Source organism: Macrobrachium nipponense, chromosome 20 (genome assembly GCF_015104395.2).
Source record: "Macrobrachium nipponense isolate FS-2020 chromosome 20, ASM1510439v2, whole genome shotgun sequence".
Taxonomy (NCBI): domain Eukaryota; kingdom Metazoa; phylum Arthropoda; class Malacostraca; order Decapoda; family Palaemonidae; genus Macrobrachium; species Macrobrachium nipponense.
In genome coordinates this window covers 14593551-14605898 of record NC_061089.1, presented here as the reverse complement: position 1 = coordinate 14605898, position 12348 = coordinate 14593551, and the positions used below count along the sequence as shown (strand labels likewise).

The window sequence follows — 12348 nt, the reverse complement described above, 5'->3', positions numbered from 1 at the left end:
GAATGACCAGTGACAGACATTTTGGAGGGTGGGTTCCCCCTGACAGATGCACTGAAAAGGGGGGGTTAATTGGATCTAGATCCAACTTAGGAGATACCGAGTAAAATTTATACTACAATAGCACTGCACATCCTAGAATACTGTGGTGGTAATGACAGACGTTTTAGTGGGTGGTTACCCCCTGACAGACGCCCCACAACGAGACAACGAGTGGGGAGGGGGAGGGGGAGACAGGATCTGCATCCAACATTGGAGATACCAAGTAAAATTTTTACTACAATAGCACTGCACATCCTAGAATACTGTGATGGTAATGCCAGACATTTTAGTAGGTGGTTACCCCCTGACAGACACCCCACAACGAGTGGGGAGGGGGAGGGGGAGATAGGATCTGCATCTAACATGGAGATACCAAGTAAAAGCTGTACTACAATAGTTCTGCACATCCTAGAGTACTGTGGTGGTAATACCAGATATTTTAGTGGGTAGTTACCCCCTGAGAGACACCCCACAATGAGTGGGGGAGGAAGGGGGAAGGGGAGGGGGAGACAGGATCTCCATCCAACATCATAGTACCAAGAAAAATTTGTAATACAATAGCACTGCACTTCCTAGAGTACTGCAGTGGTAATGACAGATATTTTAGTGGGTAGTTACCCCCTGACAGGCACCCCACAACGAGTGGGGGAGGAGGGGGAGGGGGAGACAGGAACTGCATCCAACATTGGAGATACCAAGTAAAATTTGTACTACAATAGCACTGCACATCCTAGAGTACTGTGGTGGCAATGACAGACATTTTGAGGGTGGTTACCCTCTGGCAGACACCCCACAACGATTAGGGAGGGGGAGAGGGAGGGGGAGACAGGATCTGCATCCAACATTGGAGATTTAAATTACAATTTGTACCACAATAGCACTTCATATCCTAGAATGCTGTGATGGTAATGCCAGACATTTTAGTGGGTGGTTACCCTTTCACAGACATAACCTACGATTGGAAGGGAGAGGTGGGACACCTTGAAATATTTCAAAATCTATCATAGGCAATATTAATATTGGAAATATGGTAAGTATCTGAAAATCGTCAGCCTGATAAATGTAAAAGGCAAAAAATTCAAGAAATATTGTGATGTTTCAGGATAAGAATTACTGCCGGAGTTATTTTTTAAAATTCCTATTGAAGTATGGAATATTTCACTTCATTAATTCCATCACATCTATATAAATACTATGTGTGAGACTTCCTAGGCTTGGTCTACTTTCTATAGTTTCACACACACACACACACACACACACATATATATATATATATTAATATATATATATATATATATATATATATATATATATATTAGCCCTATCCTTTGGTTTGGAGTTATTACTACACACAAAGTATTTTATCTGAATGGGAGGGGGTCACAATTGGCAACAGCTACAAGTATGTGTGTTGAGCCATTTTTGAATAATTAAACCAGTCATATGGTGCCACTCTCAGTTCCTCTAAAAAAAGAAATGTAAGATAAGTATTCTCGCTTTAATAGTGTCTTTGGTCATTTTCTTTTCTTGCCTATAGTTAGGACACTGCAGCCATGTCGAGGTTCGTAGCCCAACGTGTCTTACCATAAATGAATTGTTCTTTAGTTGCTGTTGGTTCGTGTGGATGAAATATCGGATATGGGAATTCGATTGATATTAAGACCAAATTCCCATCATAAAGAGCCGTTTTAACACCCGCACATTCACAAAGAGATGATGCATCACAACACAAATAATTACTGGAAACGGAAATGTGAATGAATTGTTCAGGATAAGCTAACTATAAAGATTAAAACATTTTCACCCATTTTATTCCCCCTCCCGAAGTTGACGATCATACAACTTGGAGCTCCTGACTCCCAAATTAAGTTGGCCTATAATATCATGTCAGTTATCTAATAGTCCACTTATTTTCGGCTGCCTCACCCAAATTGATCTGTACACTATCACCAAGTATCAGGTACCATATGTATTCAGGGAAGAAAATCTAAACTTAAATTAAAATGATACACAGTTTGATGTTTAAAGCCAGCCGAGTGCGTTTGTCTCTTAACTTCCCGCCGGCACGCACCACAGGCAGCCTATGTATTGTGTTTCAATACATTCTATCGATGCTGCTGGCTTTGACGACCATTATTCGGCTAATTTTCTCTCTAGTAATATTTTTTTCTTTATTTGTTCATTATATCCAGTAGACAGACACTAACATCATATTATATCCTCACGTCTGTTCAATGCATTTACCATTGTTAATATGATTTATAATGCGTCTCCAACAGTCATAAAAATTTGACAACCGAATGTGCAAATATGTAAGCTGTGTGCAAGGCATAGGGCGTCAATCACTGGAGTAGCGATCTCCCTGCCGAGAGTGACTTCGGAAGGCCATATTGAAAGGTCTCGGTCCAGCTCTTAGTACTATATTTTATTACTATTACTTTTTTAAATCTTTATTATTAATATTATTATTATTATTATTATTATTATTATTAACACACCTAAGCACTCCAACCATTGTGGTCAGGCCTAAGCATCTGCTCTTGGATCTAAGCAGTGTCAATCATAAATGGTTCCTGTGTAAATACAGGACTTTCTTTGCATATGGTAACAAAACACTAAACAGTAATGTACAATCACTAACCACACCAACACTCACAATGCACTTACTCAGTAAGCACTCACACTTGCATACATTCACTATACACACACACACACACACCCGCACACTTGACATACACTCTCACACACACTCAATAACACAAAACACTCTGAATACCCAACACTCACTAGGCACTCACTATACACTAAATGCTCACTAAACACTTGAAATACTAAATTTACTAAATATTCATTATACCCCAAACACTCAGTAAACATTCACTAAACACTCACTTAATCCTAAACATTAATTAAACACTAAACATTCACTAAACCATAAGCACTCATTAAATACTAGCTTACCAAACCCTAAATACTTCTTAAATACTAAACAGTGAATGAACATCCACTCATTAAAAACTTAATAAACACTTACACACTAAATATTCACTAAACACTACCATTCACAAGACATTCACTAAACGTTCACTTAACATTCACAAAACATTTACTAAAACCCCTAAGACAAAACATTCACTGAATACTTACACAATAAACATTCAATAACATTCACAAAACAGTCACTAAACCCTAAACATTCATCAAACACTTACTCATAAACATTCACTAAACGCATACTCACTAAACCCTAACAATTCGCTAAACACTGACTCATTAAACATTAACGATAGAAAAAATTGACAATCGCACTAATTTTTAATTTTTCTTGTTTTCTTTACATTAATGCAGAGGTGATAATTTTTAATTTTTGTTGTTTTCTTTACATTAATGCAAGGTGATTATTATTATTTTTTTTTTTTTGGTCTAGTTTGCTCTTGTATTTATTCATAATCTTCTTGAGAGAATGGAAATGTTCGAAATAACTTGGTGTAGAGATATTGTTTAAAAAACAGAGATCCTTTGTGTCCTTCCTCAGCCAGCTGTATTATGTCTGACGAATTTGCCACTAGCCGAAAAAAAAATCGACTATATTAACAACAATATTCATTCATAAAACTGATAATACAAAAATGTATCCATGATTTCATTAGCATGAAAGTCAGTTGAAACCAAAAGAAGGTAGTCCTACTTCGATAAAACAAACCGAGTAGGCTGTAGCACAATTATTATGATCTGTACCCTGACTATAGCGTATATATTACATATGTATTACTATCTATTTAATGGGTGCGTAACTCTATTTAACAAATGTTATGTATATAGACATTTTACAGCAATAACTCTAATAATGATAAGAACTTATATGCTACTTTATAGTGTCAGTCTTCCAACCACCGCTACATTAATTTTCATACCGTAAACAAAGCTAAAGCGAGTAGGGGAGACCGGGGCTAGTTGGCACACTTTTAACAATTTTGGTTATTGCGAATATAAAACAAACTTTTTGCAAAATTCTTACCACCATTGAAAAATATTAACATTCGTCTTTATCATAGAGCAAAATAATTGTTGTTTGCTTTCAACATAAGATAACAATAAGCTTTAGAAAAAAATAACTTTTCGTGCCACTTGCCCCACTGGGTAAGTTGGCACATTGATAATTAAAAGAAAATTACTACATTGCATTTAAATCAAATAGCAAAAATACCCTCTGAATTTCCAAAATACAAAATATAAGGCATTAGTATTACTTCAGATCATCATCTAGTTGTAATTGTGGCAGGTGTGAAATAAATCCTCGTCATAGTCTTCATGCTCCCACATGTTACATGCCCTGCACTGGACCCACACTTCTCCTGGCTTACCAAACACAAGCATTCTTCAGCTGAGCTTTCTTCTGTATCAACAAGAGTTCTTAAACTCTGTATCACGCTGATGACTGATCTGAAGCCCATGTGTCTTTTCGGACATCTCTCAATCTGTTACATAACCACCCGTAAAATCAAAATCTTGAAATAGTCTGTAATTCAAAGTTGAAATTCCATCAATCCTAAACCAATTGAAAACATCAGAATAAGTGACAGCTAGAGGTAAAGCCGAGGAAACTTAACCAGGAATGTCACATATGGGCATACCTGATCCTGGATTACCAGTCATCCACGAATCACATGCCCTGTTAACACATTTCTTCAGATGTCTATAAACACTAAGATCCAGGGGCTGCAACTTGTGAGAACAATGTGGAGGAAATGATAGGACACTAATCTCATTATCCTTCCAAAAAATCCAGAAACAAACGTAAATTATATAAATAAATAGGCTTACTATTGTTATCAAATAACGTGTACCAACTTGCCCATCCCTACCATTTGGTACAAAAACGATTACCAGTCCACACCAAGAAGCCTTGAATTAATAATTTTAATGCTATAGAATCTTTAAACCATTAGGAAAACTATGCTATCATTGAAAACTAATCTTTATGAATGTATAGATGTTATAGCTAATAACAGAAAGATTAGAATATTTACTTACTACCATCAAAATAAAAAATTGCCTCATAAATTCGAGCTCCTACGTTCTATCTCTATAGAATTTTGCTGGTAATTGAGGAACCACGTGGCAATTACACAGTATATGTATTAGAGTCATCCTATTAGTAAACTTTAAAGTCATGATGAGTATGCCAACTTACCCCTGTAGCCAACTAGCCCCGGGCTCCCCTACTATAATTGAAGTCAGTTGCTTGCCTGACAAAATAATAATATGACTGAATTATTATGGGCCTACAGATGACTGTTATTTAAATGAAACAAATAAATTATTTTTGTTAGATCAGCCATCGTCAACCGGGGTTCCGTGGAACCTTAGGGTTCCGTGAACGATCGCCAGGTGTTCCGTAAGAATTCATGTTTTATTTAATTATTTGTTATTTAAAATTTAATTATTTGTTATTTAAAAGTATATATTTTTCGTTAAACATGGCGTGAGAAATCGTAGTCCTATAATTTATTTTATCGTAACATATCGTGCGAGATTTTTCCCCTCTGTTTTACTAAAGGTAATTAATACAAATTCTTACACACACACACACACACATATATATATATATACATACATATATATATATATATATATATATATATATATATATATGTGTGTGTGTGGTGTGTGTGTGTATTGGGGTTCCTTGGGATGAGGAATATGGTCTCAGGGGTTCCTCAACGTGTCAAAGGTTGGGAAACACTGTGTTAGATAAATACAAAGGATATAGAAAGGATAAAAGTATTTATTAAATATATCAAGATAATGTATAATACGGGTCAATAGTAGCCCACTATACTAACCTAGACATTCATTATCAGGGCTTGCCCTTCCCCCTGTCCACCTGTTAGGGTATGTCTGTCAGGGGGAAACCACCCACTAAAATGTCTGTCATTACCATCACAGCATTCTAGGATATGAAGTGCTATTGTATTACAAATTTTACTTGGTGTCTCCGATGTTGGATGGAGAGCCAGTCTCCCCCTCCCCCCCCACTCGTTGTGGGGTGTCTCTCAGGGGGTAACTACCCATTAAAATGTCTGGTATTACCACCACAGAACTCTAGGATGTGCAGAACTATTGTAGTACAGATTTTACTTGGTATCTCCATGTTAGATGCAGATCCTGTCTCCCCCTCCCCCTCCCCACTCGTTGTGGGGCGTCTGTCAGGGGGTAACCACCCACTAAAACGTCTGTCATTACCACCACAGTATTCTAGGATGTGCAGTGCTATTGTAGTATAAATTTTACTCGGTATCTCCTAAGTTGGATCTAGATCCAATTAACCCCCCCTTTTCAGTGCATCTGTCAGGGGGAACCCACCCTCCAAAATGTCTGTCACTGGTCATTCTATAATCAGTAGAGTCTGCAGATATATATTAGTTTCATCTGGTATCTCATATATTGGATCTAGACCCAAAATCTAACGAGCAATTAGTGGTGCTTGTTAAGTAAGCCACCCATATATTTTCGGCAGACGGTCAGTTTCACAGTTTACAAGTCTACTCCTAAATACGGTAGGGGTTACAGTCGGTATCTTGTTCGTTGCATCTCAACGGTCCGGGCTGCCGGTCTATGTAGAGGCTGAAGGTCATCTGTACCTTCAGAGTTACACACAAATTGTCTTCCTTCTACCCTGGGCTACAAAAGGGCATGAGATTAGCCGTTCCCTTGTCCTTTGATCATAAATAAATCTATGTAAATTGAACCTCAATATTCAGAACATTGTTAATTTAGATAACAAATTTAGAATTGTGTTCACTGTAAATATAATGAGAAATTCTGCCATTCAATAAATCCCATTTGCTTTCAGATGGCGAAGAAGTGGGGTCGCGGGGAGTTTTGGGGTCTGGGGTCCGACTACGACCCGGACTGGGTCCTGACGGAGGAACAGAAGAAGTTGAGGGATGACCTCATCGACCTCTGCAGAAGGAAGATACGACCTCTGTCAGTAAGTTGTCAGAATGAATCCAAAGCGTCAAGTTTTTCCTTTTACGGTTTATTTGTCATGAGATTTTGGTTCTCGGCCTAACAGGACCCCTGCCACCATCCGAGAAAGAAAGCCGCCTTGTTAGGGGCTTCCTTAAGGAGGTGCCTTATCTCCCTCTAGGAAGGTACCTCCAGGAGAGGGGCTAGTACCCCTCCTCAAGGGAGACCTATACGTCAGGAAGCCTTGACCTCTAACTCTGTGGTGAGGGTCTCCCACGGGGATGCTTCTTGGTTTGGTGGGAGACCTGCCTCCCTCCTGGGAAAGGCAGTTCCTGAGTAGGCGGTCCTTTCGGAATGTGCCAGGCACCGTTTGTTCAAGAAGCCCTGATGACCTAGTGGCGGGGTCAAAGCTAAGCAAGTTAAATAACAAGATTTCACCACTTTTACTTTAATCATAACGGTTAACAATTCCCCCCCCCCCCCCCCCACCCCACCCGCCCACCCCAAGCCACACTCTCTTCTTTACGTTCCTATTTAAGTGCAGGACGGTTGGTTCAGCGAGGAAAACAAACAAAACTAGAGGCGAGACGCTGTGCTGTCCACTGGATTCAGTCGTTGAGACACAAACAACCGTTGAAAATCATACACCAAAAAACAAAACAAGCACCAAAACCATACAACAACTCAAAACAACACGACAAATCACCACACAAACAAACACCTACGACACCAAAACTAAACACAGCTCAACAAATATCACAATTCTAACACAAACACACACCAATCAAGATCAACTACACATCTCAAACCACAACAAATGAACACACAAACACCAATCAACATTAAGAATTCACAACAACTCACAAACACAACAATTCACAAATCAAGCACAACAGAAGCTCACAAGCTCAACAACCTTCAGATGGACACAAGCACAACAAACTAAATTACACAATATCAAAACAATCCAGAAAACATACAACAGCAACTCACTACTTCTGACCAGACTGACTGTCGTTAAAACTGCCAAATACAGACTGCTCCTTCTGCTTCTGAGTTCTGACTCCCTCAAGGATCCGCGACCGAGTCCGCAGACGAACCCAACCGCCTGCTAACAAGCAATTCACTCATTAACTACCCATACACCATTCTCTCTCTCTCTCTCTCTCTCTCTCTCTCTCTCTCTCTCTCTCTCTCAAAATAGAAAACCACAGACACAAACCGTCCCCATACTATCTTAACAACATCAAATAAACACAAAACACGATACAGCAAATACACAAACCATCCAAGCCGTTCCTATTGCCTCCAACGAACACAAACAATAACACCCCCCCCCCTCTCTCTCTCTCTCTCTCTCTCTCTCTTACATGCGACCCTTGAGAACATAGGCAAATGCAACCACTACATCACTCCTCCATAACCTTGATATGAGGGCATCATATTTTCATTGATGGCTTTAACAAACGCCAAACAATAGCTTAAAAAATCATAAGTAACCATTATAAGGTAAAAAGCCATCAAAGTCAAAGGATAACAAATGCCAGGATCGTGCCCAGGCAGAGTGTCTCAAGGCACATGTTGATAAATAAATGCAGTTGAAAATATCTATCCTACATTTACTCAGTGATTATTCTGACAGCTAAGATAAGTAAAGTTTCGTATGTTCGTCGATTGCTTTAACAAACACCTAACAAAAATTCTGAAAACCACTGGTAACCATTATGATGTCATCCCTTCTTTTGAACCGAATGAAACTGCTTTGAGTTTTGTACTTGGATGATGTTACTCGAACCACTAAATCACAGAGGGCTTCGAAACCATTTTAAATGAAACAGTTCTACGCTTCAAAATCGCTTCAAAAATGCCATAATAATTTTTTATTTTTCTCCATATTTGAACAGTTTAAAAAGAAAAGCAAATTAGCTTTTTGATTACAGCTTCCATTTTCTGTGCAATATTCTCTTCCACTTCAACTGAGTGTGTTTTTTTCTCTTGCTTTCTGTTTGGCTTTCTGGTTGAGAGAGAGAGAGAGAGAGAGAGAGAGAGAAGAGAGAGAGAGAGAGAGAGAGAGAGAGAGAGAGAGAGAGAGAGAGAGAGACTCATTGAAATGAGACCCTCAAGACATCATTAATCCCTACTAAATTTTAGAGGTAAAAATATAGCCCCTACTGAACCAAACCTACATTTTTTTTATTTTATAAAAAGTCATCAAAAATGAAGTAAGTGGCGACGAACGGAAACGCCTCTGCCACACAGCCATCTTAACAACCCAGTTCCCTTTAATAAAGTTGTACAGATATTTACTTACGCAAGAACCAACTAAATAAACGAAAACCTCTAAGCATGAAAGAACAAACCTTAATTTCACTCAACATTCATATCACCTCATATTTATTTTCTGTCCTCCTCTAACCTCGGATATTCAAGCCCAAACATGACCTCGACGATGCTTCTTCCTCAGGTCGAGTACGACCAGAACTACACCTTCCCTCGTGAGTCGATGAACGCCTTGGCGGAGCTGGGTCTCTTGGGGCTTGTCGTTCCCAAGGAGCTGGGTGGGAGGGGAGAGAACCATGTGTGTATGGCCATGGTGGTTGAGACCATCGCCAGATATGGTTGTCCCTCTACTGCTATGGTATACAGTAAGCCTGTAGCAGACTAATCCGATTGGTTTTGAATACAGCAATGCATATTTCACATCTAAGAAGCGTCTGTAACAGCGCAAAGACTCAGTCCTGATGATAAAAAAAATATAGGGTTTCTTTTTCGATCTTTAGATATCAAACAGACTCACTATATCAAGCCTCTTCATAATTCTGATTGCCTTGTCGAGTTTAAATTTTCCTGCTACATTGTTTGTTACAGCTATGCATCTGTTGGCCACTTGCATTATCACCACAAAATACCACGACAGTCTGGAGATCCGTCAACTCTTGAGTCGCCTTGACCGGGACAAATTGGTGGGGACCACTGCATTTTCAGACCCAGCCACAGGTGAATATAGACTTCACGTGTTCTGAGGACTATTCCTCTCACTTTCAACAGTAATGATTTCATAATTGCCTCGCGTAACCTGAACCAAGAAAAGTTTTCACTACACTGTACACGAGAGTTCAACGTCTGTCAAGTGTTTTATCCTTATTTGAGCAGCTTCAAAATTAACCCTTTGAGGAGATTTGTAGAGAGGCTTTCTTCATTTTCTCAGAAATCATCTGATATTTACAATCATGTGAGATGTGTCAATGTTAGTATATGAGTTTGTCAACCAAAACCTAAAACATTTTTAATTTCTCTAAGGACATATCGTCATTTGATAAGCCACAGCATTTCACAGTGAATGACTGTTCACAGGTGGACACTTCTGGTACCAAATCTCTTGCAAAGCAAGGATGGTGGACGAAGATACTATGCAAGTCTTGAAGTACGGTTCCTGGTGCACCAGCGCTGGTCATGCCGACTGGTACACCATTAGCATCAACAGCCCAGATTTTGATGGAGATCACACCGATCTGGCTCTTCTCATAGCCTACGCGGTAAGAGAATACGTTCTTGCTTTACAGCCAGCTGCTTTTCATGGATCGCTCCGCGAGTGTTCGTCGTCTGTACAACGGCCCACCTTATTCTCTGTCCAATGGGATGGCTTTTATTTGAAGGCTTCTCTTTGCTATTCTTTCTCACTGGAAGCATTTGGATGCTGCGTTCCGGTTCCATGTTCTAATTTTGAAACGATTGACCCTTTGTGATTTTTATAAACTGAGTGACATTGCAGCCAGATGAATATTTTTACATAGATATGCAGTCTTTATCATTAGCTTTTCATATCTGAGTTCGTATCACCTTATGTTTGATTTAATGAAATAGAATTCAAAGGCAAAATCACCCATGTTTAAGTGAAGCGCTGACTCCATAAGGCCCTATTATAAAGTAATTCCTAATAACTTCCTTATGATTCAAGGGATTTGCTTGAAATTTTTATCACTTATTCTTCAACTAATAATGAATTTTTTCAAAGAGAATTTTTAGAAATTCGAGTTTTAAGTTAATTTTTTTGCATTTGAAAAAAAATTATGGTGTCACTTTTATAAAATATGCCAAAAAAAGTTTCACTCAAAAATCAGTTTGGCTCTTTGAAAATCCAGATAAATAGTTATACTTCACCATGTAAAGGTTTTATTGAATTTGGTTCTTTCTTCTTGAAGTTCTAATAATTTTTGAAAAAAGTAACTTTTGAGTAAATGGTAAAAGAAAGAAATTTATGCTTATTTCGTACTAACTACAAAACTATGCCAGGTAGAAGGCTGAATTTTGGACTAGAACTATTCTGTCATAGAATAGAAATGTGATTTCTTGATTACTAAATTTTACCTAAAATTCGCATTCATATTTCTATGTAATGTTTACAAATAAATCTTAAAATTTGACAGTTAGAAGGCTGATTTTTGCACTAAAACTATTTAGTCATATAAGGTATAAGTCCTGAAATTTACAATGTAATCAAGTGAAAAGAAATGTGATTTCTTGGTTAAACTATTTTACCTCAAATTTCCATACCTATATATTTTTATGTAACATTTGCAAATGAATGAGAAACTTTGATAGCTAGAAGGCTGATTTTTGTACTAAAACTATTTTGTCATGTGATAAATATTCCCTGACATTTATAACATAATTAAAAGAATAAGAATGTGGTTTCTAGATTTCTATATTTTACCCGAAATTCACATATATTTTCATGTAAAATTTGCAAATGAATTAGTTATGAATGATATAGGGTATAATAAATGGCATGATGATGATGAAGCAATATATCATTTATAGTAGAATAAATTCTAGAATTCGAAATAAGCTCATAAGATAGAAGATGGAGAAGGCTTACACAGAATGGCGACCCAGAAAGAGATGGGTAAAGGCTGAAGACATAAGAAAAAGAAAATGACCTCACAATTATAAATGCTATATAAAAAAGCTTACATACACACACACACACACAAACACACACATATATATATATATATATATATATATATATATATATATATATATATATATATATATATATATATATATATATATATATATATATATATATATATTGTTACGTATATAGCAGCCTTGAGAGAAGCTAGATACGTAAACGGAAATAATTGAGGGATTTCAAGAGGGAATTGCTTTAACTTACCGTAAACTGATAGTTATTAATGAATACTTTCTTTAGAGGGAAGGTCGCCAGAAAACTCAGCTCGTTACTTTAAAACTATTTATTTACAAAAAGGCCCGTGCTGGCCTGGAGAAAAGTTAAATGATATTGGTCCCCACGTTGGGGCTTATAGTCTC

The 12348-nt window shown here is 37.7% G+C and overlaps 2 protein-coding genes across 9 annotated transcripts in view; one reads left to right on the top strand and one right to left on the bottom strand.

Annotated features, from left to right (window-relative positions):
• The window catches only part of LOC135222153 (uncharacterized), a 38733-nt gene that overhangs the window by 8460 nt on the left and 17925 nt on the right, over positions 1-12348 (top strand). For 7 of the 8 annotated variants that reach the window (XM_064260324.1, XM_064260332.1, XM_064260342.1 and 4 more), the window contains exons 2-5: positions 6896-7033; positions 9476-9656; positions 9880-10008; positions 10366-10547. In XM_064260324.1, the coding sequence (XP_064116394.1) occupies positions 6896-7033; positions 9476-9656; positions 9880-10008; positions 10366-10547 (630 nt within the window). Of the gene's footprint in view, positions 1-6895; positions 7034-9475; positions 9657-9879; positions 10009-10365; positions 10548-12348 lie in introns of those variants that run through there. The other variant, XM_064260352.1, reaches the window with a different exon arrangement.
• The window catches only part of LOC135222221 (uncharacterized), a 123359-nt gene that overhangs the window by 101465 nt on the left and 9546 nt on the right, over positions 1-12348 (bottom strand). The gene's annotated exons all lie outside the window — the stretch shown is intronic.